Source organism: Castor canadensis, chromosome 13, assembly GCF_047511655.1.
Source record: "Castor canadensis chromosome 13, mCasCan1.hap1v2, whole genome shotgun sequence".
Lineage (NCBI taxonomy): Eukaryota > Metazoa > Chordata > Mammalia > Rodentia > Castoridae > Castor > Castor canadensis.
The window spans coordinates 79519169-79543613 of NC_133398.1; the positions used below are offsets into that span (position 1 = coordinate 79519169).

A 24445-nucleotide genomic window follows, 5' to 3' on the forward strand; every position below is an offset into this window, starting at 1 on the left:
GCCTACAGGAATATTTAGTATAGACTAATTAAGTCTTTGCAGTGACTTTATTGAACATAACTGCCACAAACAATGAGAACCAACTGTAATCAATGATTATAAATTTGATTCCAGGCTGGGCAATTTTTTCTATCATTTAAGCCCTTTGATGGCAGGCTCCATCCCAGCTGAATACTGGTCTTGGGATAGGCTGAGATCTGATCTTTTGAATGTTATTCAGTAACAGGTAGGCATTATGGCTTGTATCGATTTGAAAATGGCACAATTTGAAAATGAGGCAAGGAGGGCAGTAATGTTAGTGACAGAAAGGACACCCCCTGAGGAGATGGATTACAGAAGACTCAAGAGAACGCAGACAGGTGGGGAGAACATCCACAGTGCTAAGTTTCTTCCTCTAGAAGAAAATCACAACCAGTGAACTCTCCTGAAGTAACTTTTCCCAAATGGAGCCCTTGAGAACTGAAGTGTGGAGACTAATGAAAAGTGCTCTGATCATGTTCAACTTCTCAGTTAAACTCCTCCATACTTTAGTGAGTCTCCACACCAAGGAACATTCTAGATCGCCAGCCCTGTGCCCAGGGCTTCCCCGGTGTGTTCTGTGCATAGTTTTCATCAATCCTTAGAACCATCCCATGAAGTGTGAATTACCTCCTCATTGTACAGATGCTGAAGCCGAGCCTCTGAGAATTTTAAAGGTTGCCTGACATCTCAGAGACTTTGAAGAGGAGGGAAGTTTCTAATCTAATCTCATCCAAAGTCCATTCTCTTCTCACTCTATTGCCTCCACCACACCACAGAAGCATTACTGTATTTACCTAGAAAGAGGCCAATGTTCTTTTTCACTGAAACAGATGGCCTTGTCATCTTTTATAAAGGCAGTCAGCATTGTAAAGAAGTGGGTGGCCAACACTTTTTCTACTTAAAGAGTATGAGTGAATGTTGGAGATGGATGTACCTCTTGGGGACAACAGACCTGAGTCATGAGGTATGCTGGTTGTGGGAACTGGGTGAAGCTGATGAGGAGTGACAGCATCGTTGGGATCCTATGGACACTGCTTGATTCAGCTGAGCCAAATGACCACTGTAAGTCTATCAGTGTCCTTGTTCATGTCTGATTTGGAGGATGGAGAAAAACCAAATGCATCTACTTTTGAGCTTTGGATTAAGGTGGACACTTTGAGAGAGAGAAGGAATCCACAAGAAATGATCATGGGCACTTTGGTGCCAGGCTGACGTAGATTTGAATTCTAGTTCCATGTCTTCCTGGCTCCTCATTCTTTCTATAATTAAAATTATCTTCCCTGCACCTGTACAATGGCGTTTACTATGGGAATTGAATAAATGATACAAACAGAGCTTGTCTATGCTGGTACATCATGCAGCAAGGGCACACATTAAATGATCCTTTCCTTCCAATTTCGGTGTCTTTTCTTTGTATTTTTTTTAAGTGAGAGGACTCTTTTTGGAAGCCCAAATTGGGAGGTCCATTTTGCTGTCTGTCCTGTAGAAGACATGCAATAGTTGTCTTGTTCCTTTGAGCTGATGCTCAAGTCTCTCTCAATAAGTTTCTCTCAGTGGGAGAAAAAACATGATATGCAGAAAATAATGGTTCTTCACAGCAATGCACCAGATAGCAGTATACCTGCTTTAACATCCTTGCTCCAAGTACTTACTAACTTTAACTCTTAATTTTGAAGCCTAACCTAACACCTCAATACTCCTGCTTACCTCTCACAGGCAGCTGTGTTACCTTATACTTAGGAGCAAAGAAACTATTTCTAACCACCTCACCCACCACCAGGCAAATGCCTCTACCTAATCTTGAACCTACAGGGAATCATGGAAAAAAAAAAAAAACAGAGAAGGAACTATTTTTTTTTCTATTTTCCTGGGATCATATGGACAAATTACTTTATACAAGGTAATAAAAAAATCCAAACTATGCTAAGATCTTAGTGTTTCTGTGCAGAGTGTGTGTGGGGGGGGGTCACAAGTAGTGAATATACTGGTTAATATTAAATTTATGCTTCCTCCAAGAAGCAAAATTCAAGGTAAAAGTGAAGAATAATTAAATAGCTAATGATCCCAAGAGACGATTATATAAAAGGATTTGAAAGAACAGTAATCTTTAGGTAATAGCGGAAAAACTGCATTTCTTGGATCATATTTGATCTTCATTTTAAAAATAAAATGCCATTTCCCCACTATTTAGAAGTGAGAATTTCTCCAACCCCTATCCCCTCCCTTATAATTTCTTACCAATTCTTTAAAACCATCAGACTTACTTGATAATGCTCTCAGGAATATGAATGCAGTCCATTGGGATCAGTCCACTGAGCTCGGATAAGCTACTCACGTATTTAATCTTACTGCTGAATTTTGAACTAAAAAAAGAAAAAGAAACCCGTATCATTAAGTTGCTATGACTGTCTTTTGAAGTCACTGTCTCTTCTTACAAATCTTTTTTGCTTTTTACTTTTTTGGTGATAAGGCTCGAACCCAGGCAAGCATGCATGCTAAGCACTGAGTTACACAGAGCTATAACCCAGCGCAATGCCCCAGCATTCTTACTAACACTACTTGAGTAGTTACTACTGGGCCAGATGCTACTTTGTTGTTGTTTTGTCTTATTTTTAATTAACAAATAAAAAATTATATACATTTATTATATACAACATATTTTGAAATATGTATACATTGTAGAATTCTAAGTTGAGCTTAGACTTCCACTTTTTTGTGGTGAGAACTTATAATCTACACTTTTTAAGAATATAATACAGTATTAATTTAGAGTTACTATGCTATACAATAGTCCTCTTGAACATATTCCTTGTCTAACTGAAATTTTGTGTTCTTTGAACCTTTCCCCAGCCCCAGGCTCTAGTGACCACCAAGCTCCTCTCTGTTTTAACATTTAATTTTTTTCTGCAGAAGTTATCAGAATTTTTCTTGGTGAATTCACTAATAACTTTGAGACAGGAAAATTTAAATTTATATATTTCAGTGGTAGATAGGACTTTATTCCATTATCTTTATAAAGGTCTCTAGAAAATACTCTCCCTTTCATTTCACTATTTATAAGCAATATCTTATTTTTCTCTACATCCCCAAGATCTAAGGTTACAGAGCACTTAATTCAAAGTAAGTGATGAATAAGTGTTCACCGAAATGAACCAAGAATCTCCATGTTTGATCAAAATACAGCCTTCAAAATGGCTTCCCAGATCCTTTGCCTATGTTTGGTGTCTTAGATGATACATTTTTTAGAAGAAATGCCACAATTTAGTTTCCTGTTTCTGATCTTGGTTAGTTTCGTTTTTGGCAATAATGGGGGCTTTATGCTTACCAGGCAGGTGCTTACCACCTGAGCCACTCCACCAGCCCTGTTTTGTGTTGGGTGTTTTTGAGATAGGGTCTCAAGAACTATTTGCCTAGGGCTGGTTTCGAACTGCACACCTCCTGATCTCTGCCTCCTGAGTAGCTAGGATTACAGGCGTGAGCCACCAGCACCTGGCAGTCTGTTTTCTATTCTCATGTTATACATCTGTATTCTCTAAAAGAATAACATATTACTTTAAAAATATTTATTCCCCTTTCTATGTGGCATGGAAATCTTATCACTTCATGCTCCATGTTTACAGGAAGCAATTTGCAGGTCATGTTTTATACAACCAGGGGAAATACTGATTAAGAATTAATTCTTACTCTTAATTAGGAACTTAAAAATTTTTTATTTTGGAGACAGGATCTTGCTACAGAACACAGAATGGCTTGAACTCCTAATCCTCTGGCCTCCCGAGTGCTAAGATTACAGGCCTGTACCACCGCCACGGCCAGCTAATTAGGAACTCGGTGCATAGTCTAAAGTATCCTCTCAGGAAAAGTAGAGGCAAAATAAATTCTCGTAGATGCTTTTAGCTAACGAATTCTTATTTATAGGACAATTTACATACTTTAAAAACTAATAGCACACTTTTTACTTTTACTACACTAAGAAGGTACTATACCTTATAAAAGGTCGTGTCACAGCAAGGATTGTTCTAATGAACCAAGATGGATGCACAATGATGAATGATTTCAAATTCTTACGCAATCTGTTTTGAAAAAAGAAAAAACCTATAGACACTATTAACTGGAAATTAAATACATTATCTGTGGGAATTAAAACAAAATAAGTCCACAGATAAGAATATTGATAATATTAGGGCGTTCTAGGAAAGTTTTGTGACAGGAAGGTACAGAATGGCTATGACTGATTATTTTTGGGGCAAGGGGAGTACTGGGGTTTGAACTCAGTGCCTCATGCTTGCTAGGCAGGTGCTCTACCATTTGAGCCACTCCACCAGCCCATGTTTAATATTTAAGAAGTGGTTTTTAAGGCATAATTGAAACTCATATGATTCAAACCTCATTTCCCAAATGTAATAGAATGCAAGTCTAATTGGACTGCATAAATTTATAACCATATTTTGTTTAATGGGGCTTATCCTTTTGTCAGTATTATCTTTACGATTTTGAAAAGAATACACTCTCAATAGCTATTTAGATAACTATTTGATCTTAATAAGCCTCGGTTTCTTCTTCTGTATAAAGAAAATTTACCATTTTAGCAATTTTTGACTTTTGGACAGGTTTTTCATCACTCACGATGTTACTTCATTAACTTTGGAGTCATGAAACAGATTTATTTTGGCAGTGCTGGGGTTTGAACTCAGCCTCTCTACCACTTAAACTAAACCCCCAGCCTTTTTTGCTTCGGTTTATTTTTCAGATAAGGACTTGCCATTTTGCCTGGACTGGCCTCAGACTGAATCCTCTTACCTCTGCCCCTTGAGTAACTGGGATTACAAGCATCCACTACCATGCTTTGCACATAAAATAGATTTCAGTTTAATATAGCAGAGCATTCTCATGTTATTTGTATGTTTTATTGTACCAGTTTTCCAATATATGGCAATAATGTGCTTGGTTCTGACAAAACCTGTATGAGCTGAGATACAATATCTTTTTTTCACATTTTAAAATTCTTATTTTCAAGTGTTTACTATGAAATTTAAGAAGTCCACTCAAACGAGAGACAATAGTGCCATGAACTTGCTCTTCCCAAAACCTTCCTCCAACAGTTGCCAGCACAGGCCAATTTAGAAGTACAGCACCTTGAGGAGGGCTACAAAGACTCTGCACAGGCTAGCGATCACCTTGACCTGGCAGGAAGTAGGAGTACAATGGTTGTGCAAATCCCATCAGCGCAGGGCATACAAAGAGCAGCCCAGTCACCTGACACCTGACACTGAAGGATCACGAGGATTTGGGTTTATCCACTCAAACTGCACCTCCACATGGCAACAGCACAGGCACAATTTAAAATGGACTTGATGTGCCGGATTGGGAAAGGTTACATTCAACAAAATCTGAGAAGGATTTGCTTTATTTCAGCTTTGGGGCATCAAGTGACAGTCTTATTAATATCTGCATAACTTATTGCTTCACATATGTGTAAGTCAAGGATTGCATTTTTGGTAGACTAAAAGGGTATTAGGTGTGGAAGCCAAAATAGTGATGAAATAAAGAAGCCCACCTACCGTCTGTCGATCATTTGGTAGCACTTCTTCATCCAGCCGAGTCCCGGCATCTTCCGTCTCGGGGTGGCACCATTCAAGTACACAATCATGTAGTCTTCAGCCACCATCAGCTCTAAAGTACTTATCACGTATCTGATCACAGGAAGGAAGAGGAGTGCTTTCAGTCCCAACACGGGGACTATTATATCATAATTATGTAGTATTAAAATTACAGAGGGAATGATGTTTCAGAACAGTTGTGCATATTATCTCTTTACCTCGAGAACAATGTAGTTATTCGAGATCATTTCTTAGAGAGTAAGAATTGCTCATTTATTTGTATGGTTATCTGTTTTTTTTTTTTTTTAATGCAGCTACCCTACAAAAATATGTGGGTTAAAAATCTGACTTTTCAAAATGTCAACGATATTATCAAACGTTTTGAGCAATTCATATTAGACAAGGGCAGATAGCTATAAAGTCAGGCTATTAGCAGTCAACTAAGAAGATTTTACCAGGGAATAAACACACTGCTTTGACAAAGGAAATGTTCTAAGGGTTTTAAATACAGGCCAAGTTCTGCTCATTTGGTTTCCACCTCTTCCACAGACAAGTTGCTTAGCAAGCTTTAGCCTCTTCAGCAATGTTCCTTGACAGGAATCTTACTTGTTATCAAAGACTCAGAATATTCTCCATCATCGGTTCCCCTCAATTAAAGGCGCTCTATTTATGTGCCATTCCATGCCCACAGACATTAATTCAAAGCACTTCGTCATAAGTATCACTCACAGGAAAAGATTTTCCATGACATAGTGGTAATCCGCCCGACTGCTGTCTGGCAGAAAACAGGCGGCAAAGACAATGATAGCATTTAGGCCATCCCCATAGTATCCTGGGGGACAAACAAAAAGACATTTGTAACCAGCTGAAAGCTCTTCACAAAACACTACCAAAACTAGAGGGTAAATCTGAAGCCTGGCAAGTGTGTGCCTGTGGATTTACACGGACTGCAGTTCTAAAAGCAGCTACACATATCATTACCTTTCAGGGGCTAACATGTGACACAGTCTTACACATCTAGTGGGAGGATATTTGCATATACAGGGCACACATAGATTATGCGTGATTTTATGTCCTCTACGTACTTGTGAATGTCGCGTATAAACATTCAACTCACCAAAGAAGGAACCACTGTGGGTGCACGTGTATATGCACGTGCACTCTACCCCTGAGTTACACCCCCAGCCCCAAGAAACACCTTTTGACTTAGGAGTTTTGAATTAACACAATACTAATTTATAAAAAAGCTAATACTTCTTCATCTGTTGGCTAAGAAAGAGGTTCTGTTTGATCTTCTTCAACTCTTTTTAATTTTAGACCCTAGTTAATTAGGAGAATTTAGTCACCACTTCAATATAACCTCTGACTCACAGACTCCAGTGACTAGATTCTAGAGGACAGACACATAAAACACATTTATTTTGATTTCGAGGCCTGGTCACTTGCTGTAGTGCCCCTTGGATCTCTGGACTCAACAGGCAGTGCAAAGATTTCGTAGCAAGTTCTAGCCAGGCCTAGAATAACTGAGCACAGAAGTTATTGCCTCATCTCTTAGAGAAAGGGGCACACTTAAGAAGGGCCTGTCTAATTTCTCTTTGAGTTTTATGATAATGTGTGCTTTTTAATGAAAATATGTGCTTTTTGAAAAAGTTGAGATTATTAATATTACTTCCTAATAAGATGGGTGTATGGGGGAAGAAAATACAGATGAGAAAACAGAAGCTAGGTAGGGCAAGGATTTGTGGCCACTGAAACTCCAAGGGTCAGGGAATATATAGACACATGTCAGGACATTATTCCCATCTTTTGAAAGCTCTAACATAATTTCAGCATAGCCCCATCTTGTGTGTGGGGGGAGGGAGGGGTGGGGTGCTGGGGATTGAAACCAGGGCCTTGAACATGCCAGGCCAGTGCTCTACCACTGAGCTACATCTCCAGTCCCAGCCCTGCCCCATCTTTTAAATAAGCTTTATTTTTCCTTAGAGCTCATCTTTGAAATTCATGGCAGGTGTTGGTCAAATCCCCACAGGCAGGTATGTGGAATGAAATGTATCTTTAACACCTAAAGGGAAGTGATGCCTGTATTTTCATTTTTGAGGGGTGCTTGGGTTTGACCCAAGGCCTTGCACACACTTAGCACATGCTCAACCAGTGAGCTACACCCTCATCCCCTATAATTTTTTCTAATCTATTCATTTAAATACTTGCAGTTTATATCATATAGTTATGGGCTTCAGAATCATTAAATAGAGACTCCTTCACAGTTTGGAGTATGACAGTTTAGATGCATGTCCCAGTCATCCTAGAACTCAGAGATTTCAGTTTTTCAGAACTGTAACTATATCCTGGTAACTGTATGGCAGTAATTCCTGGTTGGGTATAGATTTGGATGGGGGTAACTTTCGAAAAACAGTTTAATAAGATGCTCTCTACAAAGACAAGAGAGAGGGACTACTGCAAAGAAAGTGGGAAGAGTGAAACGAACTAAAAATACATCCAGTGTGGGCTTGTGAGGTTGCTGTATACAGTATTTATACCACATGTCTTAGAAGACGCTACTCATGTCTGCAAACACCTAATGTGCCACATCTGTGAGCAAGCCTTACGGCAGCTTCCCTCTGAATTCTGTTTGAGGTCCACCTTTTCCAACATGGAGTATTTCTCAACCTTTTTTTAGAATGTAAATATGAATGAAATGGCAGAAGAACATATGTTTTAATACAAGAAATTCTTGTTCTACCCAACAATGTAATTTCTGAGGCTTCACAACTAAATGGAATTTTACAAAGGATACGAGTGTGCAGCTAACACCACAAAGATATGCAATTCAGATTCAGCATAATGAAAAGATCAGTGTTCATTAAAAGAGACCATACACATGATAAATTCAACTTAAAAACCAGCAAGAATGTACCTTTCTAAATGTGGCTGTCTGGCACCAGGGTGTCAGAATAATTTTTCATGACCACTCAGTTACTTTGATTTCTTTTTCAATTTCTGGTGAATTCCAGTGAAATTAAAAAAAAAAAAAAGGAAGGATGAAATTTATTCAATATATTGAGTAAATGCTGTGTGTGCTAAGAATGCCAGGATGTTGTGTTCTCTGGAGTTCATTTAACTGAAGGCATTCTTAGGGCTCAGCCTACTACTTCATGATGCTGTCTAAGCAAACAATGTCTCTTTATATAAAAATTGCTAAAATTTACAAGTGAAAATGGCTCTTTGCACTTTTGAATAGAGGAACTGGAAGAAGAAAAGAGGCCAAGAGGAAAAGAAGAAAGAAGAGATGATTTAAGGAAGGAAATAGAAGTAAAGAATTTTCACATGAAAGTTTTCTTCCTAAATCGAGAACTGATGCCACTGCTGTCACTTTAGAGAGACATCAGATAACAATTGCTGGCCAAGTACCATAACCAGGATGAGAAAGACCATTTGCTTCTTCGCTTGCCCCAGTGTTTATAGTCAGTGAATTTTTCAATTTCTGTTTAAGATAAGCAGCTTCTTCAGACAAAGTTCTCGGTTGACAATAGCATAATTCATGTAGAGTTTGGCTTATTTATCTATCTGGCTATTGATCTGTTTATTTATTTATTTGGTGGGACTGGGATTTGAACTCAGGGTTTCACCATTACGAAGCAGGTTTTCTACCACTTGAGCCATGCCTCCAGTCCATTTTGCTCTGGTTACTTTGGAGCTAGGGTCTCACAAACTATTTGCTCAAGCTGGCCTTGAACTGTGATCCTCCTGATCTCAGTCTCCCAAGTAGATAGGTTGTAGGCGTGAGCCACCAGTGCCTGCCTAGAGTTTGGTTTTTAAAATACTTATTTTGGCAGGTTTTCTTTTCTCAGTAAATATGAGGTGTACGCAGGGGTTATGCATATGCCGTGGGTGAGAAATCCCACTGTGGAGCCTCTTGGGACCCTCTGAAGCAATGACTGCAGACCTTACCTGAGGCAGCCCAGAGAGGCATGAAAGGGATGAAACCCAAATTTGCTGGCCAGCAAATGGAATGGAGAGAAGGAAAGATGTCACAGTCGCAACAAGACATACACACACACACCCCCAGCCAGCAACTCTTCTTGCTCATTCTCTCCAGCATCAACTGTCCAGCAACACTGCAGAGAAGGTTACCTGAGTCTCCTAGAATGAAACAAGAGAAGTAAAAAAGAAAACAAGAAAGAAATCCCTTGTTAACATTCTCTGATATGATCCTCCTCAGCTATTCAAATCTGTTCTCTATTCTAAACTCAAAAAAAGTCATATTCCAGCCTCAGTATGACCCCATGCCATTGGTTGAGCAAAACCACCTATAGAATACTTTTTGCTTCTTTTATTTAAGCAGATGGTAAGGATTGTGCCCATGGATCAGACGATGTGCAGTGGCCCTCATTCAACTGATGAAGTAACTGAGGCCCGGAGAAGGTAAGTGATATACCAAAGTCAGGGACTAGTGAGTGGCAAAGACAGGCCTTGGACTCATGCTTCTGCACAGTGTACAGGGCTTCCTGGCAGTAGTTCATGTCAAGGTCACCGAAACTGAAGAAAGAATTATTTGTTCAAACACAGCTGTGAACACTTGGCAGTGCCTGACTTTGGAGCATCTTGTGCAATTCTTTTGATCACATCACCCTTGAAATGTGGTGGACAGAACACTGTCCATCCAGCACTTCCCTATGGGCCTGATGGGGAAACCACCCTCAGAGCAAAATACATAGCCTGGAAACAGGACTCTTGCTCACTGTAGAATCTAATTTTAAATACTCATCAGAAGCTGGATAACAAACTCAACAGATTGGTAACTAAGATGCTTTATCATCATAAGACTCAAGAGAATGGCATAAAAGTTTCCAATATGGAAGACATAGTTTTGGCAAGTTCAGAAGTATCAGCTGAGCGATCTTTACCTATAGAGCACAAAGTTGTCCAGCGTGTAGGAAGAGGTGGCATCTTGCTAACGTGCTGAGTGAGGGAGCAGCCAGAGGCACATTCATGCAGCCCAGCACCTGGAGAAGGCTGAGGCGGAGCCAGGCAAAGGAGAGGTAGCCTTCTCTTCAAAACAAACTGGACAATCACACAGACAAAAGCCAAGCTGGAGACATACAATGTAGAGGAGCAAGTGCCAGGGAGAGGAGAGGTGCCAGGGATGGAGCTCAGCAAACCAGGTTACCCGTGTCTCAGATAGTTTTTACAGAGACAGTGACAGGCAAAGGCAGTGGCTTTTCCTGACCACCAGTGTACATATGATAATCACTCTGTTCTGATTTGGACACCAGACCAATGGCTTGCCCTGTCCACTTAGCCCATCTGATTTCATCGTGTTTCAAAAGACAAAAGGTGTACTGAAGTTGTTAGAGTTAATTCAGCCTTATGATAACAGCAAAACTGTGGGTCTGCCTTTTTTCACAACAAGCAGACTCTTCAGAGCCAAGGGGTAAAAATGTGTACAGGGGTCATTGCTGGTAACTTCAATTTACTTTGACAGACTTTTCTGCACTTTTTAGAATCAGCCTGGGCTATTCTTACGGTCAGTCTTTGGTTTGCTTTATTTTTATTTCCCCCAAAGAAGCAAACCAAAAACACCAGGTGGGTGGTGCAAAGGGGAGTGTTCCAGATGTGGTTTTCATTCTAACGCAGGGTGGGCTCTATGGTCAGACGTCTGTCACTCAGCCTTCATTGTAAAGGGCTGAAGGAGAGGTCTCTCCCAGGGAATGGCTGCTGGCACAGCAGCCACCCCACCCCCGCAGGCTACATTGCCTGTTCAAGTCACATAGTAAGGCAAGAAAAAAAGGTCATGGTCAAGGGCTCCAACTGGCATTGTCCTTCACTGTCAATTTCGGCTTCCCTGCGTGGTTCTGGTACTTGGAAGCAGCAATGGGGAACATGGTGTAGAAAGTGAAAGATCTGCTGGTGGAGGGACGTTTGAAGTAACAAAATGGCCTTGAGCTCATTAGAAAACAAATGCTAAGGATTTAATGCAGCGCCAAGACTCTTATTTTCCTGTCCTCATTAAGGAAGAGAGAAAGTGGGAAGCAACAATTGCCTTGTGAGATTGCACTCTTTCTGGGACAGCTGGGTGGTTAGAGAGGCGCCTAAAGATCGCAGGAAAGGAACGCATGCACCAGAAAAATCAAAGACTTGATGTTTTCTGAAGTCGACAATGCTCAATGTGTGACTTGTGCTCATCTGACTTTTTTTAAGTCCCAAATTAATCAGGGCACATATGCTTTTGGAGCACCCCCCCCCCCAAGAAAGCACTGGAAATTCAAAAGACATGTTTCCCTCTCCCAGGTCCCACACTAAGCAGATAATTAACTGGATCCAACGTTGTCAGACCTAGAGTTAACACAGTTTATAGAAAAGCAAATTTTAGGTGGGAAAATAATTACCAGGCTGAGTGTAAAAGGCTTTTCTACAGCTTCTGAAGAGGACTCAAAAGCCATTTTGTAATTAGAAGTTCCTCTGTGGTCCTGGTCTTACCACAAGCCATGGTGTTGTACCCTCTATATTCAGTTCAATTGTACAAACAATTTATAGGAATTCCGAATGGATGTTATTACATTGCAACTATGGGTTCTGAGAAATTTACAGAAAATTGTAGCTGTCTGATATGTGGAGTGAAAAGTATTTTTTACATTGGTAAATTGTGTTGGCCTAGTAAGGTTTCAAATTTTTAATGACTAGAGAATCAGATAGCATACTTAGTTCTCAGTTATGCCCCCAACATTGACCTCAAAATAGGGTCTTTGGGATATCATGTCATGAGAACCCAGTTTTGTTTTCCAGTTAAAAACATGCCTTCCTCCTCCCTATTTCCTGGATTCCCACAGAACTTGAGTACCTCCATGAGAAATGACTCTCCTGTAGGGCTCAATGACCTTCATGTCAATCCGTTGCTCTTGCTCTCCAATCACCACCGTCCTCCACAACCGGTTGTCTTCTCGCTCCTCTTCAGCTGTATATTCTGGAATAGACTCTGACTCTTGGCCAGAATCTTTGTTGGCCATGGGATCTTCTGGAAATGAAACACAGAGCAGGGCTGAAGGAGCACGACCTCCAAGAGGAAGTAGCTAAAGGACTGAATTATAAATGATCCCCTGGCATAGTCATCTGAATGGAACTCCCTGCTGTGTAAAGCTTTATAGAGCTTAACACTGTCCTGGCTACCTACCCTCCACTCAGTGAAGTCTTTTTTATTGAACAACCAGATCAACAGCTGAAGCCACGCTGAGGTAGGGATAAGCAGGGACAGGGCTCTCTTGGGTAAACCATGGCCCACCCAGGTGGGATGAGCCACTACCAACTCATCCTTGATTGTGCAGGTTAAAGACTGCAAGTCTTTCTGATGGGGCAAAAGGCTATCTATCAGGTCCAGATGATCCTGGTTTCATTGAACCACATCACCTGATGGGTCAGAGTATTGAGGGGCCTTTATCTTAGTGTCTTGATGATGCTACCAGACCCCTGCTCCAAGACTGTCACAGCACAGTTGAAACCCTTCCCTACTGGGAACACAGAATGTATGTTTGAACATAAATAGATATTACTGCCATGCATTGTTTCAAAATACACCAAAGAAAGATTTTATAGTGAGAAACTTTGTAAACCAGAACTATTTCAAGGTACAAAAGTCACAAGATTTGTAAATGTGTGAGTGCAACAACAGAAAAAAAGCTCACTGAGCATTCTTTGGAAAGCATCCAAAAATAGTAAGCATGATTTTTTTTTTTTTTACAAGAATAAGTAGCAATTGTTCCTATTTTTACTAGAAGTACTAGGAGAGTTAAACAATGGTTATTCTTTATATGTTCAAGGAAAAGATTATTTATAACCTTCATAATAATTCTAAGATATTATAATTCTTACTTTTCCCCTTGTGGAAACTCTGATAAGAGTAATAGCAATACTTTAGTAAGTATCTACCACCGTGTCCCAGGCATGATAGTACATGTTAAAAGGGATATTATTCTAATATGAAAACTGACTTCACTGTGAACTATCTCACATCACAGATAGTGAGCAAATATACACCAAACCTTTACCTTTGCAACTCTTCTAAGTTCCCACATTGTACCTTGTGCTTTTCCTTCGTAACTATTTTACCAAGAGACTGAACTCCTTGGGTAAAGAAACTGTGACTGAGTCACCTTTAATACTCACCTCCACCAACTCATCCTGCACTCAGCTTGGAAACCTACTGAGTCCACACAAACCAAAAGGTGACTTGGTAAGTAAAAGAAAGCATGAGCAAGTTTCTGGGTAACCTGCAAGTCAGTCCAGGAAAGCTATCACACCCCAGAAGATTCTGCAATTATTAAACATCTGAAGTACCTAATTACTTAAGCTTTAGAATAGAAAAATGAAGTGCCATCAGGAAGCAGTCCTAGCTTTTTTTTTTTTTTTTTGCCAATACCAACAGCTACCACCACCTACAGAGCCCTGGTTCCACTGTGTCCCCAGTAGCTCAGTAAGGACAGAAGCAGCAACTCTAGCTTTGAATCAAGCACTGTGTCACTTGTGCAAATCTGTCCATCTGTCTGGAATCCCTTCCTGTTTCTTTTCTCCTTGGGTTAGGAACTTTAGTTTTTAATCTTACTCCCTTGCTGGGACCTCACTTCTCATCTTGTCTCTGCTCCCTTAGAATCTGGGCTCTGATGTGGGTTTGTCTTCTGATGTTCATGTACACACATGGCCTTGTGGCAATGAACTCTCCATCCACCAAACCCTCTGAACCATGTTTGCTACTCTCTGGCCTGCTCTAGTTTGACCCTGGTGATCTCTGTGGGGTGCAAGGTGTTTAGTTTTGCTTTTCCCTGAACACTTGTATTGAAGCTGCTTCACAAAACGAAAACAAAAACAAAACACACATTCATTATCCTGGTTATGAAAGTAAAATGAACATCACACAAAAATCAGTCGATCTTTGGCAATGGAGCCAAGGCAATATGATAGAGCAAAGATGATTTGTCAACAAGTGGTTCTGGAACATCTGGGCATCACATGCAAAAAAAATGAATCCAGATGTAGATCTTAGACTTCACAAAAATTAACTCAAAATAGAACATAGATCTAAAAACTCCTAGATAATAACATAAGAGAAAATCTAATTGACCTCAGATATGGACATGACTTTTCCTTTCTTTGAGACAGAGTCTCACTATTGTTGCCCAGGATGGTCTCAAACCAATTAGCTTGATTAATCCTTCCACTTCAGTCTCCCAAGTAGCTAGGAATACAGGTGCATGCCATCATGCCTAGCCTTGAAGACGACTTTTTAGATATAACACCAAAGGTATGATCTATGAATTAGATAACTGATACACTAGACTTCATTAAAATTAAAAACTTGTGCTCTGTGAATGACAATATCAAGAGAGTAAGAAGACAAGACACAGATTGAGAGAAAATATTTTCAGGACACACATGTGGTAAAAGACTGTTATTCAAAATATACAAAGAATACTCAAACTCTATTTGCAACCATGAGAAAGTAAATAACTTGATTAGTATAGGCAAAATAAAGTATGGAGGATATAGCTTAGTGGTAAAATATTTGCCTTGTATGCAGAGAGCTCTGGGTTCAATTCCCAGCACCACACACACACACACACAAGACCCGAACAGATACCTCATCAAAGAAGCAGATATATAGATAGCAAGTAAGCATATAAATTAATGTCTGACATAATATGTCATTAGGGGATAATGACGTATTTAATGACATGTCATTAAGGCAATAGTGAGAAACCACTACAGATTTCCTGGAGTGGCCAAGTCCACAACACTGGCAGCACCTGATGCTGGTGAGGATGGGGAATAGCTTGAACGCTCAGTCATTGCTGGTAGGAAGGCAAAATGACACTGGCACTTTTTTGCTTCCTTACAAAAGTAAACAAACTCTAATCATATGACCTGTCAATCATAATCCTTGGTGACATGCATATCCCCACAAAAATCTGCATGTGTATGTTTATAGCAGGCTCAGTCATAATTGCCCAAACTCGGAAGCAACCAAGCTGTCCTTCAGTTGGTGAATGGAAAGATAAACTGGTGCTTCCATACAATGCAATAATATGAAGGGCTGAAAGAAAATGAGTTCACATGACATGAGAAGACATGAAGGAAGGTTACATGAATAAGTTCAGGAAGCCAATCTGAAAAGACAAGTTACTATATGATTCCATTCATTTGACACTCTGGAGGCAAAGCTAGATGGACAGTAAAAGTATCAGTGGCTGCCAGGGACTAGTGGGGAGGGAGGGATGAACAGGCAGAGCACAGAGGGTCTCTAGGGCAGTGAAAGTACTCTGGGTGATACTCTCCTGGTGGATAATACCTTGAGTGCGCCCCCAGCTGGAGTTATATGACATCCATGTGGGCCAATCAGTTGTAACAAATGTGGCATTCTGGTGCAGCAAGTAGCAAGAGAGGGAGGTGGGGAGTGTGGGGAAGATGAGCTAGATCTCTAGTTGCAGAGTGCCTGCCTAGCAGATGTGAGGCCCTGAGTTCAAACTTCAGCACTGCCAGGAAGAAAAAAAAAAAAAAACTGCTGAAGAGGAGTACTCAGTACTTGCCATTCAATTTTGCTGAGAACCCAAAAGTACTCTTAAAATAAAGCTTATTAGTTGAAAAGAAGTACAAGTGAAACAGAAATTGCTCATGAATAGAGGAACTTACCAAAGCCGCTCCCACTCGTTATTCTGTGGTATGGGTTACTCCTCCTCTGTGCACATGCTTTTTTCAATCAGTGTGATTATTCCATGTGTTCCATATGTGGTGTTCTATAATTTGATCCTACCCAATAGTATGACATAAGCATCTTTTCATCTCAAGAAATATAAATCTTGTTCATTTATGTTCATTTTAGCCAGGTCTTGCTGTGTAGCCCAGGCTGGCCTTGAACTTGTGGTCTTCCTACCTCAGCCTGCTGAGTGTTGAGATTATAGGCATACACCATCATGCCTGGCTAGAAATTTAGTTTTATTCCATTTTGTTATTATTACTTGTTTTAAATAAAGAATTTGCTTCAGTAAGTATCTTCATACAGGTATCTTAACTCATTTGTGCCTGTGTTGCTGCAGGGCAACTTTTCAGTGATGGAGTTCTGGGTCCAGTGGGTACAAGCATTTGGGGGTTTTTAGAATATTTTTGTCCTTGAATATGTCACACACGACAGTATGTGAGTGCTTGTTTCCTTCCATTGTCATAACACTGGAGGGCATCAAAGATTTATCCCTTGACACTTTAAGATGGACATAACCTCATTTTTGTTCTAATGTGAATTTCTTTAACTATTAAAAAGGTGACAAATTTTTAATGTTTTTTTGTCTGTTTATACCTATTTCTCTCACTGACATAAAGGCACCTGCTAAGTCCTTTGCCTGTGGTAGTCTGGTGATCTGGTGAAGTTTGACAAGTGTTACAATTATTTTTTGCCTTTTGCTTAGCTTTTATATTTATATGTATATTCCATATTTTTTGCCAAACAGAATATAAAAATGTCATATAACTGTGTTAACTTTTCAGTTATACTTTTATTATAATATCATAGTAAGAAAGGACACTCCATCTTCACAGCTTGTATGTGTATACACACACACACACACACACTTTCCTACTATTTCTTTTCTTTCTTTCTTTACTTTTTTTTGGCTGCGCTAAGGTTTGAACTCAGTGTTCTGCACTAGCTAGGTGGGCACTCTACTACTCGAGCCAAACCCACAATCCTTTGTTTCTTTAGTTGTTTTTCAGATAGGTTCTTGTGTTTTTGCCCAGGGTCTGCCTTAGACCATGATCTCCCGATCCACCTCCCAAGTAGCTGGGATTACAGACATGAACTACCACACCCTGCCTTCTGTTTCTTTTTAAAAGCAGTATTATTACTCATTTTACCATAAATGTTTGGGGCTGAAATTCTTATGAGCTGTTGTTTCTAATGTTTCAGAATATGGGATCTGGCAAGCTGCGGGGGCTCCTATTTCTGTTTCCCTTCTGACTAACATAAATGGGAGGAAAAAAAAGAATTATTTAAGAATTTCAGGTAAAACTGGGAATGTGGGTCAGTGGTAGAGTGTTTGCCTAGTCTAGTTAAGGTCCTGATTCAATTCCCAGCACCAACAGTTAAAAACAAAACAAATGGGGGGGGGGTGCCAAGGGGAAGAAATGGCCCAAACAATGTATGCACATATGAATAAATGAATTAAAACAGACAAAAGAACTAGGAGTATATTACCTTTTCTTAAGGCTTTTGCTTCTAGAAGTCAACAATACAAGCTATTAAGAGAAGAAGGTAACTTTATTGACTCCCTTCAGTTAGCAATCACTCCCTGATCTTAGTAATTCTTCTGCTATAACTATAAACAATCATCTCCTTCCAGCCTTCATTTTCTGATTGCTTGCAAAATGTTCAGATCTCGTTTAACTCTCTGTCTCCAGGGCCTCTGAGTTTTAGTGTCAAGCCTAGTTCCTTTTCTCAGTGATAAGCTTTCTCTTTGTGAAACACAATTAAAGCACCTCACACAAAGGAGTCAACTTGAACTTTTCCTTGTATCTTTCTGAGATGATTTAGCACACAAGCTCTTGAATGTTCTGTGCTACACAGACCACAACGGCGAATCCATTCTTGGTGCTCACAATGGACTAGCTAGGGAGATGTGCATTTGTGAAGGTGGCTAGCTTTCTATATTATATTACCCAAATAATACAATTACTCGTAGAAGAAATTATATTTGAATTTTTTTCTTCTTATAGCAAAGACATCCAGTGCACAGTTAAAAAGTCTTTGAAAATTGTTTGGGAATAGACAGCAGTCAGGAAGTTAATCTGAGTGTAAAATCTCAGCATAAAAAGCATGAAAGAAAATCATCATTGAGAAAACATCATCACAACACAGGGCTGCTTGTGGGTAAAACACGGCACACTTAACACTTGACTAGTTCACATGCAGAGTTAAAACAGGACTTGCCTGTAGGCTGGGAAAATACAGAAGACCATGAATAAGGACATTAAATGAAGTGACTCCCTGACTATGGGGAAATGATGTGGGATGCTTTAACAACCCAGAAAACCTGCCATAAAGGGCTATTTTGGAAAAGGCACTTTAGCTGAGGTCAGTACACATCACCTGTGAGTCTCAGAAATAAAGTGTAAGAGCACATGCGTGCTTCCTGTAACTATCTTATCAGAAATATGCAAGTGAAAATGACCATTTTTCTACTTCCCTTATTAAATGCCTTTGCTGAGATCCGAATTATGGCAAAAATGACTAGGTGATTGGCTTGAAAAATAAAAAGAGGTCATGATTTTTTTCCCCTGATCTTTGAATATTTTTAAGTTTCTAGGACTTGTGTTAGAGAACATTAAAAGCAAAACAAAGCCAGGTGCCGATGGCTCATGATGGTAATCCTAGCTTCCTGAGAAGCTGAGATCAGGAGGATCAAGGCCAGCCTGGACTAACAGTTTGTGAGAACCCACCTGCAAAATAACCAGAGCAAAATGAACTGGAGGTACGGCTCAAGCCATAAAGCCCTGAGTTCAAACTCCTATCCATCAAAAAACAAAACAAAAACCCAAGACAAACCCCAAAACTAATTTAGTATGTTTACAAAATATAGCTTTTCAAATGTACCTTGTGTTTTCAGTAGTTAATATTTTTGCTTGCCTAGTTGTATAAAACATTTCCAGATATACACCTTTCATTTGAAAATCAAGGTGAAGTTTAGAATTCAACTTATGTTAACATTCTTTCTTTTGAGTTTAAGACCTAGAAGGAGGGTTGTGACCATTAAACTGGTTCTTTCAATTTAACTATGCCAACTAAATAAAAGAACGATGTCAGCAAGTGGCAGCTTTAATTACAGCTTGCTCAGCCACCACCACTTTCCCTGACAGTTTTACTATTTATAAAAATTAAAGGTTCAGATGTGATGTGACAAAGCTCTCCAAGGCAACAGGAAAGTGAAGGGGTGGAGGGGAGGAGGAACCAGCAGTGTCATGCCACAGCTGTCTTCTGTGAGACTCGAAGTCAACATTTATTAGCCGGAAAAGAGCTAGCATAGCTGAGGGCAGCTGGCATGGACGGAGTAGCAGGGGAAGACTCTGGGGTGGCAGAAACAAATAACGAATTCAAGACTGTCTTTCACTTCATATTTGTTTATTGTAAGCGCTAAGATCAAATATCCAAATAACTACAGTTGCTGTCTTTATTCATGCTTCCCCATTCCCAGATTCAACCAAGTACAGATAGAAAACATCGGGGAAGAGGAGAGTTTGCATCTGTACCAAATATCCATGGAATTTTTTCCTTGTCATTACTCACTAAACAACAAAACTATTTACATCATATTGGATATTATAATTAATCTAGAGATGATTTAAAGTGCATGAAGAATGCGTGTAGACTTTATGCAAATACTATGTCATTTTTAAGGAACTTGAGCCTCCTCAGTTTTTCGTATCTATTTGGGGTTCTGGAACCTATCTGCCATGGGAATACTGTATAGAAATTCCTGAAAATGAGAAAAATAAAATATAAAACCTCTACTTAGGCATAATAAACTTTACAACAAGTATTGTACCAATTTTTTTTTTGGACTTGAAGAATAAAGCCTTAAATTCAGTGACGAGAGCCTAAATCTAAATCTGATCGTTGTGTAGCCCCAGAGTTGAATGACAGACCATTGGTTGAATTAATTAGCCAATTTGATGAATTTCCTAATTATGTTCTCCTGTGAGTAGAGCTGCTGGAATAGGCATGTCTGTAAAAGTCAGGGTGTTGTTTGGTTGTGGTGTTGCTTTTTAAGACTACAGGAATTTTTACAATGAGGAAAAAAATGGCCATGGACAAAATTGTTCACTTTGACTATAAATTTTAACTTCAGAGAAAGCCACCTGGCTAAAAGTGAAACTTTATGATGCTAGATTTTGAAGTAATGCTTCAGAAACCATATGATGCTAGATTTTGAAGTAATGCTTTATACCTGTATATACTTTTTTGTGTGTGTGTGGTGATATTGAGGCCTCATGCTTGCAAGGCAGGTGCTCTACCACTTGAGCCACTCTGCCAGCCCTGCTTTGTATTGGGTATTTTCAAGATAGGGTTTTGTGAACCATTTGTCCAGTCTGGCTTTGAACCTAGATCCTCCTGATCTCTGCCTCCTGAGTAGGTAGGATTATAGGTGTGAGCCAATGGCACCTGACTTTGTGCATACTTCTTAACAAACCAAACATCATCGTGCAAGGGCTAGAAGTAAAGTGAGACTGATATTTATATCAGAAACGTCAGTCTTTAACCTGGCAACTTTTAATTTTCTTCCTTTTTATTTTTTCCATACCTCTCCCACTCCTTCCCTTCATCCTCCTTACTTTGTTAGAAAGATAGCATCAAATATAGTAAATTCTCTGCTGAAGCCTATATTCCAGTGGTAAACGAAAGGTAACAATCATAAAAACAAATAAGAAAAAAAAATAGTTCAACGACATAATTTAAACTAGGGACCATGGGAAATGAAGTGAATACCGGGATAGAGTGGGTTGGGGTGGGAGGAGTAGGGGATGGACAGCAGTTTTGACTGCAAAGGTCCAGGAAGGCCTTTTGGGGAGGTGACATCTCACAAAGGTCTGAGAAAAGAGAAGGAGCCTGTCATGAAAGGGTGTGGAAGAACAAACATTCCAGACAGCAGGTGCTCAGACAATTCGATAAGTCCCAATTTCTCCTCTTCAAATTTTATCTTCCAGATTAAATTCTCTTTCTCTGCAAATCCAGCCCTACAACAGGACAGGTAACTCCCTTCCCTCACCCACTAGTGTTAGCATAAGGCCTCACACAGACTAAGAGTTTGCTAAAAGAGCAATGGTTAGGAATGACCTCTGGCCACTGTACAGGACAGACCACCCTCTGTCAGTCCTGGCCACCTATAATGGAGATACAAACAGAAGCTTCTAGAAATCACAGAAAGGAGCCACTGACACAAAAATGAGATGCTTGTTCCTAATACCACTTAGACAACCTTATATCTACTTAACTTTGGCCTCAGCAACTTAGTGACTTACCATGACCAGTGTACTCAAAAGAATCTGCTTCGTCAGGAGTATCAAGTTCATCTACATTGATATCAATTTCATCTGGACTGTCCAAGTTATCATCAGAGAGAACAGATCCTTCACTTTGGTCCAGAGAAAGGTTGATATTTGGGGCTGTGAGCTTGATTCTCCGAGGATGAGTACCGTTAAGATCCAGAGAGTTAGGAGGTTCTGCAGAAGAGAAGAATGGTGACATTGTTAGATCACAGACATGGCTGCCAGCAGTGATTTGGCCTCCACCAAAAACCACTACAAGGGAGTGACTCCAGTGCAAAGCGAGAGGGAAGAAGGAATTTTGAAAATTCGAAATTCCTTTTGTGTATAACTTGGGGTTAAACACTTATGATGTAAGATTGTTTGGGGGGTGTTTTTTGTTTGTTTCCAGTGCTAAGGATTAAATCTAGGGCCTTGCACATACTAGGCAAGCCGTCTACCACTAAGCTAATTTTGCATAATTAGAATACTGAGCATTCTTGATATCACATTTCAAGTTTTAAACATTCTCACTATTACATATAAATTACATGAACTTAGACATTGCTCAGAATAAAAGCCAGTTACCATAGGAACAGAAAACCCTGGCAGGTGACACTGGGGTTCAAGACAAAAAGCTAGCGATTGTCAACATTCAAATTGACTCTGAAATTAACCAAGCGGAGCCCAACACCTTTCTCTCACACATTTTTTCTTTTCACTTTTATCAGTGAAATCACAAATTGAAAGCATAGAAAATGGTCCTCTCGCTGAATAATGGAAATGGCATGGACATGAACACTGAAGGAAATGAGCAAACGCTTCTCTCACCAGGCCTCATGTCTGCAGTGTTGGGACTCAGCATTCCCTCCTCAAAGGGGATGTCCATTCCTACATCCTCTGACAGGAGTCTGAAGAAAAGAAAAAAGAGGAGAAAATCGAGTAGACCTTACTTTCTTTGAAAAGGAAACCAAGAGATTCCGGGATCACCTTTTCCACTCACTTGAAATAAACAAAATATGTATACTGGATCCATTTCAAGTGACCCCAAATTAGAAAAACGTTTCTCTAGTTACTGGGCTGAGCAATGAACCGTGAGCACCAATTTCATGGACACCAGACACAGACACTGATTTCACTTGTGTACAGCAATCACTTCCCCATCAGCTCACATAAATAAATACATACTAAGTAAAATTTCAGAAATAGTAAATGCAAACAACTAACATTAGCTCAGAAGACATTTAATATATTTTTTTTCAACAAGAAGGGCAACATATGGTCTTTGGAGTAAAAACAGATGTGTTGTGGGGGGCCGTGCATGTGTGTGATCCCTGTTTAAATTTGACAACTTATATTCTACTGGCCTCACTTTTAAAGAGATATACCACCAACCTCATTCAGATGTTTAAAGATTAAGGAACAAAAGTAAAGTGCTTAATGTTCCTGAGAAGGCATGAACTAATGCTATTTTCTTTCCTTTCCTTTGGATAGCTAAAGATTCACTGTGAGTTGGGCTCTATGGGTCAAGCCTGTAATCCTAGCTACTTGGGAGGCAGAGACTGGGATCATCATGTTTGGAGGTTAACCCGGCAAAATATTCGTGAGACCCTATCTCAAGCAATGACTAGGGGTGTGGTTATCCATGCCTGTCATTCCAGCTAAGCAGGAAGCACAAATAGGAGGACTGTGGTCCAGGCCAGCCCAGGCTTAAAACAAGACCCTATTTCTAAAGTAACCAATGCAAAAAGGGCTGGCAGAGTGATTTGGGTGGTAGAGCACTTGCCCAGCAAGTACAAGGCCCTGACTTCAATCCCTAGTACTGTCAAACGAATAAACAAAATCCCTAAAGAGTAAAACAAAGATTCGCTGTATTGTTGGTGGAGATGCTTCTGGTCACAACTTACCATCTCGTCTCTATGCAGTGCCAAGTCTGGGCGCATTTATATTGAGTCACTTGGTAAGACATGTGCAGGGAAATATGAAAATAGTGGAGAGAATTCTGGCAAATCCATATGCTCTTCTAGGAAGCTGACCACTGGAGACCATGAAGTTCTCCTAACTTATTTTTGTTCCCTGGCTCTTGTTCAATAAATTCTCAATTATCATGATTTCTGTTTCTTCTTGTTGGCTTCCATGTAATTTCAGCCATCTAGGGTGAATCCTCATGACATAAGCACTAAACTAAATTTAAACATGCTAACTTTATATTAAAGTTCTAAATTTAGTTTCCCCCTCTCTCCCTCTCTTATTAGGATTTTTCTCCATGTCAGGCTGGGTCTACCAAACATTTTGAATTTGATCAACTTCTCTAGGGTCTAAACCAAATCCCTTTAGTATCAATAAAGCATTAGATGACAAAATACACTCTATGCCTCTAGTAATAACTGTACTTGCTTTGTTTATTCAATAATATGTACTTAGTACCTACTATGTGCTGAGAATATAGAGAACAAAACAGAACTTTCTCTTTCTCATGGTGGAGATAGGATGACGGAGTTGAAACAAAGACATAATTCAGTGCTACTCTCCTGGAGAGAAGAGCCTGTGTTCTACCTGCCAGTCCCATAGACCCCTTCAAAAACAGGGTGGGGTGTGGCTCAAGTGTTGGAATGCCTGTCTAGCAAGCACAAGCTCCTGAGTTCAAGCCCCAGTACCACCAAAAAAAACCCCTCAAACCCACAGCATCAGGGAATATTATGGTTTGGATCTTAAATGTCTGCAAAGGCCCACATGCCAAAGGCTTGGTCCTCAGCCTGTGGTGTTACTGGAAG

The 24445-nt window shown here is 39.8% G+C and overlaps 1 protein-coding gene across 11 annotated transcripts in view; it reads right to left on the reverse strand.

Annotated features, from left to right (window-relative positions):
- The window catches only part of Prune2 (prune homolog 2 with BCH domain), a 268230-nt gene that overhangs the window by 16251 nt on the left and 227534 nt on the right, over window positions 1-24445 (reverse strand). For 9 of the 11 annotated variants that reach the window (XM_074052090.1, XM_074052088.1, XM_074052084.1 and 6 more), the window contains 7 exons: window positions 22503-22582; window positions 21669-21869; window positions 12460-12633; window positions 6351-6453; window positions 5583-5714; window positions 4008-4094; window positions 2286-2384 (listed from right to left, as the gene is read on the reverse strand). In XM_074052090.1, the coding sequence (XP_073908191.1) occupies window positions 2286-2384; window positions 4008-4094; window positions 5583-5714; window positions 6351-6453; window positions 12460-12633; window positions 21669-21869; window positions 22503-22582 (876 nt within the window). The remainder of the gene's footprint in view (window positions 1-2285; window positions 2385-4007; window positions 4095-5582; window positions 5715-6350; window positions 6454-12459; window positions 12634-21668; window positions 21870-22502; window positions 22583-24445) is intronic. The other 2 variants (XM_074052086.1, XM_074052083.1) reach the window with 1 other exon arrangement.